Genomic DNA, 9,245 nt, shown 5'->3' on the forward strand with positions numbered 1-9,245 from the left:
CATGGCTTCATGGCTTTACTACTGCAGCTAAGCTTTTAAGCGCCGTTACTCTGCTGCAGCTGTGCAGCAGCTCTGTTGCAGGCGGCACTGCGGCAGCTGAAATGGATATGCAGCATGTAGGCCTTGCGCCTAAACTCTTCATCGGAGTCATGCACATTGCGGTGTATGTTGCGATGACCCAGAATATGATACGTTCTTTATTACTGTGCTGGCAAAGCGCTTTATGCTGGCATACGTTCTTTTGGCGTCGCGATTTCCTTCTTTTTCTTTCCGAACCACCATAAAAAAACAGTGTATGTAAAGATACGTAACAGTAACAGCGAAAATGCTTTCTTTGTCATTTCTATATGGAATTCGAAATTCAGGTTACTTTGTTTTGCCTAACTGGAAACTGCAAAGTTTATTGTGGAAAAGATGTGAGAGATACGTTTTTTTATTAAATCTCTGAAATTGTTAAAATTTGAGATTTGAGACAATCAACATTAAAAAGAGCGCATTTCATTGGGCAACCATATGTTTATAACTGAAAATGCCAAATTTTTGGGTTACGTTCCTTTGCGATATCACAGTCGAGCTCCGTGGGTTAAAAGGAAAACAACAACGTTTTGGTGTCCCTCCATAGATGCAAGTATCAAGGCATTTAAACCATTTTCATGAGCTGCATGTACTTCAGCTCCTTGTTCAACAAGATAGCTTACGATTTCTAGATGTCCATTTTGACTTGTACGATATAATGGTGTACCACCAATTTTACTGTTAGTATTCACGGCTACTCCCCTGTCAACAAGGATTTTGGCAACGAAGTGATGTCCATTCCACCTTGCATGATGCAACGAACTGTCACCGTTAATATCTACTGCGTTCAAATCAGCTCAGTGGTTCAAAAGGAAAGAAACAACGTTTTGGTGTCCCTTCGCAGATACAAGGATGAGGGCATTTAAACCATTTTCATTAGCTGCATGTACATCAGCTCCTTGTTCAACAAGATAGCTTACGACTTCTAGATGTCCATTTTGACTTGCACGATATAAGGGTGTAACACCAACTTTACTGCTAGTATTCACGTCTGCTCCACTGTCGACAAGGAATTTGGCAGCCAATAGACGTCCATTCGCACATGCAAAATGCAACGAACTCTCACCGTTATGATCTACTGCGTTCAAATCAGCTCCATGGTTCAAAAGGAAAGAAATAACGTTTTGGTGCCCTTTCATGGATGCAAGGATGAAGGCATTTAAACCATTTTTATCAGCTGCATGTACATCAGCTCCTTGTTCAACAAGAAAGATTACGACTTCAAGACGTCCATTTTCACTTGCACGATATAAGGGTGTAACACCAGATTTACTGCTAGTATTTATGTCTGCTCCACTGTCGACAAGGGTTTTGGCAACCAAGAGATGTCCATTCCCACTTGCATAATGCAACGAACTGTCACCATTATTATCTGCTGCGTTCAAATCAGCTCCGTGGTTCAAAAGGAAAGAAACAATGTTTAGGTGCCCTTTCATAGATGCAGCGACAAGGGCATTTAAACCATTTTCATTAGCTGCATGTATATCAGCTCCTTGTTCAACAAGATAATTTACGACTTCTACATGTCCATTTCCACTTGCCCGATGTAAAGGTGTAATACCAACTTTACTGCTAGTATTCACGTCTGCTCCACTGTCGACAAGGGTTTCGGCAACCAAAAGATGTCCATTCCCACTTGCATAATGCAACGAACTGTCACCATTATTATCTGCTGCGTTCAAATCAGCTCCGTGGTTCAAAAGGAAAGAAACAATGTTTAGGTGCCCTTTCATAGATGCAGCGACGAGGGCATTTAAACCATTTTCATTAGCTGCATGTACATCAGCTCCTTGTTCAACAAGATGATTTACGACTTCTAGATGTCCATTTCCACTTGCCCGATGTAAAGGTGTAATACCATCTTTACTGCTAGTATTCACGTCTGCTCCACTGTCGACAAGGGTTTCGGCAACCAAAAGATGTCCATTCCCACTTGCATAATGCAACGAACTGTCACCATTATTATCTGCTGCGTTCAAAAGAGCCACGTGGTTCAAAAGGAAAGAAACAACGTTTAAGTGCCCTTTCATAGATGCAAGGATGAAGGCATTTAAACCATTTTCATCAGCTGCATTTACATAAGCTCCTTGTTCAACAAGATAATTTACGACTTCTAGATGTCCATTTTCACTTGCCCGATGTAAAGGTGTAATACCAACTTTACTGCTAGTATTCACGTCTGCTCCACTGTCGACAAGGGTTTCGGCAACCAAAAGATGTCCATTCCCACTTGCATAATGCAACGAACTGTCACCATTATTATCTGCTGCGTTCAAATCAGCTCAGTGGTTCAAAAGGAAAGAAACAATGTTTAGGTGCCCTTTCATAGATGCAGCGACGAGGGCATTTAAACCATTTTCATTAGCTGCATGTATACTTGGGTGACCCGCACCTCGTCATAGTTAATGCTTGCCCATGATTGAATCACATTTCGCCACTGAAATTCTTTGAAATCCAGCTCACATACAGGAAAAATGCTGAAAATTCCAATGGAATCACAAGTTCACTGATCGATATTGAAAATTTGCAGCTATCGTTGTCAAAGGCGAACGATGCGTAAAAGTTGCGCGCTAAGGAAGGGGCCCGCAACTCGTCACCCGCTCTCCCATAGACTTAGCACGTAAAAGACGTGTGCGGGTGACCGTGATGTACCCATAGACATACACGTAAAAGATGCGTGCGGGTGATATAACACGTATTCCTATAGCCCTATTAAAATTTCAGATTTTCGCGAAAAACTGTTCGGTTTTCACCACAATTTGCTTGGTTGTGGTAGTCCTGCCAAGTTTCAAGCGTACAGAACACAGTCCCGGGCATACATTTTTGTTCAGTGCGCTCAAAACGATTTTGAGCGGGGTGACGGTATTCGGGCCCCTGACGAGGTGCGGGCACCTGGCTATACATCAGCTCCTTGTTCAACAAGATAATTTACGACTTCTAGATGTCCATTTTCACTTGCCCGATGTAAAGGTGTAATACCAACTTTACTGCTAGTATTCACGTCTGCTCCACTGTCGACAAGGGTTTCGGCAACCAAAAGATGTCCATTCGCACATGCAAAATGCAACGAACTCTCACCGTTATGATCTACTGCGTTCAAATCAGCTCCATGGTTCAAAAGGAAAGAAATAACGTTTTGGTGCCCTTTCATGGATGCAAGAATGAAGGCATTTAAACCATTTTCATCAGCTGCATTTACATAAGCTCCTTGTTCAACAAGATAATTTACGACTTCTAGATGTCCATTTTCACTTGCCCGATGTAAAGGTGTAATACCAACTTTACTGCTAGTATTCACGTCTGCTCCACTGTCGACAAGGGTTTCGGCAACCAAAAGATGTCCATTCGCACATGCAAAATGCAACGAACTCTCACCGTTATGATCTACTGCGTTCAAATCAGCTCCATGGTTCAAAAGGAAAGAAATAACGTTTTGGTGCCCTTTCATGGATGCAAGGATGAAGGCATTTAAACCATTTTCATCAGCTGCATTTACATAAGCTCCTTGTTCAACAAGATAATTTACGACTTCTAGATGTCCATTTTCACTTGCCCGATGTAAAGGTGTAATACCAACTTTACTGCTAGTATTCACGTCTGCTCCACTGTCGACAAGGGTTTCGGCAACCAAAAGATGTCCATTCGCACATGCAAAATGCAACGAACTCTCACCGTTATGATCTACTGCGTTCAAATCAGCTCGATGGTTCAAAAGGAAAGAAATAACGTTTTGGTGCCCTTTCATGGATGCAAGAATGAAGGCATTTAAACCATTTTCATCAGCTGCATTTACATAAGCTCCTTGTTCAACAAGATAATTTACGACTTCTAGATGTCCATTTTCACTTGCCCGATGTAAAGGTGTAATACCAACTTTACTGCTAGTATTCACGTCTGCTCCACTGTCGACAAGGGTTTCGGCAACCAAAAGATGTCCATTCGCACATGCAAAATGCAACGAACTCTCACCGTTATGATCTACTGCGTTCAAATCAGCTCCATGGTTCAAAAGGAAAGAAATAACGTTTTGGTGCCCTTTCATGGATGCAAGGATGAAGGCATTTAAACCATTTTCATCAGCTGCATTTACATAAGCTCCTTGTTCAACAAGATAATTTACGACTTCTAGATGTCCATTTTCACTTGCCCGATGTAAAGGTGTAATACCAACTTTACTGCTAGTATTCACGTCTGCTCCACTGTCGACAAGGGTTTCGGCAACCAAAAGATGTCCATTCGCACATGCAAAATGCAACGAACTCTCACCGTTATGATCTACTGCGTTCAAATCAGCTCCATGGTTCAAAAGGAAAGAAATAACGTTTTGGTGCCCTTTCATGGATGCAAGAATGAAGGCATTTAAACCATTTTCATCAGCTGCATTTACATAAGCTCCTTGTTCAACAAGATAATTTACGACTTCTAGATGTCCATTTTCACTTGCCCGATGTAAAGGTGTAATACCAACTTTACTGCTAGTATTCACGTCTGCTCCACTGTCGACAAGGGTTTCGGCAACCAAAAGATGTCCATTCAAACTTGCATGATGCAACGAACTGTCACCATTATCATCTGCTGCGTTCAAATCAGCTCCGTGGTTCAAAAGGAAAGAAACAATGTTTAGGTGCCCTTTCATAGATGCAGCGACGAGGGCATTTAAACAATTTTCATCAGCTGCATGTACATCAGCTCCTTGTTTTAGTAGATGGCATTCAGCTTGAAGTTGCCTGCTTTCACATGATGAATCATCACTTTTTTTTAAAGAAGTTACATTGGCTTCATTGTCAGTTGAGAGTGTTTGACTTTCATGAAATTCCTTATGACATGCGAGTAGCAGCGGTCTTGAATCATCCATCTTTGTAGTAGTCGTCACATTAGTCTCCTGAGCAATTAGATAGGATTCCACGTCTAGGTATGCAGTCAAAGATACAAGTGTTAGGACATGTATTAATTGAAAATTAGCAGTTTTCACATCTCCAATTTAAGGGTTATTTGTAAGCCCAGTGTTTTCTGTTCTCATATTATAGCTTCCTTATTTCCGCCACATGGTTACATCACAGACATTGATGTGAGCAACACTGGGAAAAGGATGTGATTTCAGGACCATTGTCTCTTTGTAACTGAAACATGATTTGGCAGAGTCTTTGCTTGTATGCAGGCGTTCTATATCAATATATTCTCTATCTGCAAAATAAAGGCAGTTGATAAAAGATGTAGGCTAACATCAATATACAGCCTTTATTCTGGGGTGGTATTCTGAGGTCGTAATTAAGTCTGTAATTAACTTCGTGATTAAGTCGTGAAGTTAATTACCCCTTAATCATGGGCAAAATCGGTATTCTGAGGACGTAATTAAGGTATGATTAAGTCCCCTGTGATTATCTTAGGTCCCTCCCATCTAATTGTTATTCCATCCAATCAGACGCGTTGTTAGAAGCCAAAATGATGATTACACGCGCAAATATGCCCTCAATGCGCGCTCCTCCACGCCCCCTGTAATTACAACCCAAGAGCTCCGTGCGCACACTCCGGTATTTGATTACAACCCCTCACCTACGCACGCGAAGATCTCAACCTCTTTGCTCACATAAAATGACAAAATTCCTCGAAGATCGGCTATATTTCTTTTTTTCTCTGAATTCTACGGATACCACGATAACAACATTCAACCGCTCCTCGGTTACCGAAGACGGTAAGCATCGTTGTGGCAGAGAAAACACGATGTATTGCGTGATATCGGAGTAGTTAATGACACTCTTTGGTATCATTAAGTTTTCCATTAACTTTCATACTTAATTACACCCTCAGAATACCGATTCGTAATTAACTCTGTGATTAAGTCCTCTCAGAGGTGCACGCGCATTGATACGCGCAAACGCGTAAGTCCTTCCCGCCAAAACGCTTGTTGCTATGGTAGTTGATATACCCCCTACTTAATCATGCTCTCAGAATACCAATTCGGTAATTAAGTGCTAATCAGACACTTAATTAGCTCTCAGAATACGGCCCCTGGTTCCCAGAGGATCAGTCCGTACCTTTATTGATAGTTTTACCTTATTTCGAGGATGTGGAACAATTATCTCTATAATGCAACAGGATTTGAACTCTCATATAGCTGCAAAATATTTACATTTTCATGTATTTTCTTGTAAATTGAAAAAAAAATCCTTTTAAAAGTGCCTGATTTTGTTCTATCTTGAAGGTGATAAATCCGAAATGAATAGATAGAAATTTTGTATTTTTTATTGGTTTTGATACATTTATTTTTTATTTATTATTTATTTATTAAAACATCTTTATTCAGGATTACATGATCAGCAAATGTACTGATTTTCATCAAGGTCCTGAGATACAAATGTTATATAAAATCATTTACGATATATACAGATACATACTGAAAAAGTTCCAAATCAGCTACAGTTTCATCAGAATAAGGAAAATGCGAATTAAATACATAATAAAAAAAATTTCATTTTATTAATTTACAATTAAAAACAAATCAAAAATTTTTGCACTTGAAAGGGGAAACTCTTTTTCAGTTGAGATAAAAAATACCACACATACCTACACACAACACACGTACAAGCACTCATGTACACACACACACACACACAACACACACATACGCACACACATACGCACACACACAGACACAACACAGACACACACACACACACACACAACACACATACGCATACACAGACATAACACACACACACATACACACACAACACACATACCCATACACAGACATACACACACACACATAAAACACACAAACACACACAGTCACACAAATTGATACATAAAATTCAGAACACATATACATACACTGAAAAAGAGGGGAAACCTTTCAAATAATCACCAAACAATGATTAATGCTATAAATAAGGCATATAAATTAAAAACAAGAATCAAAAAGAATAATTCCCTGTAGCTGAGATGTTTACATAGAGAATAATAACAAATCAAAACAATACTACGCGCACAAAAAATATAATCAGTCAAAGAAAAATGGTCAAATTATATATAATTCTGACCATACAGAGATAGTTAAATGTAACAGTCAGTAAGCTGACTATTCACCGAATGGTCAGTTAAGAACGCTAATTTGTTTGGGCAACTGATTAAAATATTTCTTTTTATATAACACTTTAAAACTGGTTAACGACTGAGCATTTTGTAAATCTTCAGATAAATTGTTCCAGACTTGTGCACCTGCATATCTAAAAGATCTTTTAAAACATTCCAGATTTGGTTTTGGAACCGTCACTTTTAAAGAATTTGCATAGCGAGTGTTCAGTTCATGTCGATCAAACACCATTTCAATGTCTTGACAAAGTCGATTAGGGGCAAGACCATGAATACACTTGAACATCAAAGTAGCCAAGAAATAATCCCGTCTTTGTTCAAAAGATTGCCAGAAAAGCTCTTTCACTAAATCTAAACCATGAGTAGTAAGAAAGTCAAAATTCCCGGTAACAAAACGGGCTGCTCTCTTTTGCAATCGAACAAGTCCGGATTTATAGCCAACACAACAATTTCCCCATACAGAGCAACAATAATCAGTACAAGACTGAATGATCGTTTTGTAAAGGATATTCAGCAATTGAGCATTCAGAAATTTACGTAACATACCAAGAGAATGAATCTTAAATGAAAGAGATTTACAAAGTTTGTTGACATGCTGTTTCCACGACAGGTTCTCGTCGACTTCAATACCCAAATATCTTATACTTTTAACTTGTTCAATCTGATGATTTTCAATTGATATATTAAGCTTTTCAGACGAAGAAGATTTCAAAAGCATAACTTTAGTCTTATCAACATTAATTTTTAATCTATTATTTTCATACCACTTGCATAGTTCATCTAAACTATTTTGTAATGTAACAGTAACGTGATCAAGATTTTTGTGGGAAACGTACAATACAACATCATCAGCAAAAATACAACAGCGAGCTGATTTCAAACTTGTGATAATATCATTAATGAATACAAGAAACATAGTGGGGCCAAGTGTACTCCCTTGGGGGATACCTATTTTCATTTCTCTCATACTTGATAAAACACCATTGCAAAAAACTGCTTGTTTTCGACCCGATAGGTAATTTAAAAACCATTTCAATTCAATATCCGAAACTCCATATTTAGACAGTTTGAATAATAGAAGATCATGGTCAATACAATCGAAACATTTTGATATGTCTAGAAAACATGCTGCTACCATTTCATGCTCATTGAACGCTTCGTACCAATCATCTGCTACTTGATGAATGCAAGTATTTGTGGAATGATTAATTAAAAATGCATGCTGATCAATCGTAATAAAATTATGTTTTCGAAGATAAGATAAAAATTGGGAGTTTACTACCTTCTCAATTATTTTGGCAATGTGACACACTACAGCAATAGGTCTGTAATTAGATTTGTCAGATTTGTCACCTTTGCCCTTATAAACTGGTGTGATTTTTGAAAGTAACCAGTCAGTTGAAACATCACCTGTTTTTAAACTGATATTAATTATCTGCATTAATGACTCAGATATAAGCGTAGCTGACATTCGCAACAGCTTAGTATCAAATGAAAGTACATCGAGTTTACTATGTTCATTCAGATTTGTAAGCTGTCTGCATACATAATCTATTTCAACATCACTGAAAGAAAATTTATACAGGCTAGGTGGATTATGCCATACCGGGGATTTTCTTTGGAATGAATTAGCTATGATTCTGCTAATATTCATGAAATAATCATTCATTTCATCTGCAGTTATTTCACTAGGCAAAGTATTAACAGATTTTGTAATGCCAGTAACTTTATGAAGTTCTTCCCAAAGTACTTTGGGGTTGTTTATATGATTCTTTGAAATATCATCAAAATAACTTTGCTTTTTCTTCCTAATACATTTTGTTATCTCATTTCTTAATTCACGATATTTCACTAAATCAGATTTACATTTCAATCTCATAGCAACTCTTTTAAGATAATCTCGTTTATGGATCATTTCAATAATATCTGTAGTCATCCATGGTGATAACCTGTCTTTTACTCTAGATTGTTTCAATGGGGCATGCTTATTACATATATTCAAAAAAGCTTCTTTCCACATACGCCATTGATCTTTGGCTGAACGATTGGTCTTTTCCGGTGGAACATTCCCAGATAAT

At 38.3% G+C, this 9,245-nt stretch overlaps 2 protein-coding genes across 2 annotated transcripts; both read right to left on the reverse strand.

Annotated features, from left to right (window-relative positions):
- Positions 1-410: 410 nt before the first annotated feature.
- LOC139725205 (uncharacterized) lies at positions 411-2,398 on the reverse strand. The gene has a single exon (XM_071636298.1). The coding sequence runs from the start codon at positions 2,103-2,105 to the stop codon at positions 873-875; it is 1,233 nt and encodes a 410-aa protein (XP_071492399.1). The 5' UTR covers positions 2,106-2,398; the 3' UTR covers positions 411-872.
- A 573-nt stretch (positions 2,399-2,971) lies between these two features.
- LOC139725188 (uncharacterized) lies at positions 2,972-5,280 on the reverse strand. The gene has a single exon (XM_071636279.1). The coding sequence runs from the start codon at positions 4,928-4,930 to the stop codon at positions 2,972-2,974; it is 1,959 nt and encodes a 652-aa protein (XP_071492380.1). The 5' UTR covers positions 4,931-5,280.
- Positions 5,281-9,245: the final 3,965 nt, after the last annotated feature.

This window comes from Diadema antillarum, unplaced genomic scaffold (assembly GCF_040938485.1).
Source record: "Diadema antillarum isolate AM-2024a unplaced genomic scaffold, OU_Dant_1.0 seq00000024_RagTag, whole genome shotgun sequence".
NCBI classification, from domain to species: Eukaryota; Metazoa; Echinodermata; class Echinoidea; order Diadematoida; family Diadematidae; genus Diadema; species Diadema antillarum.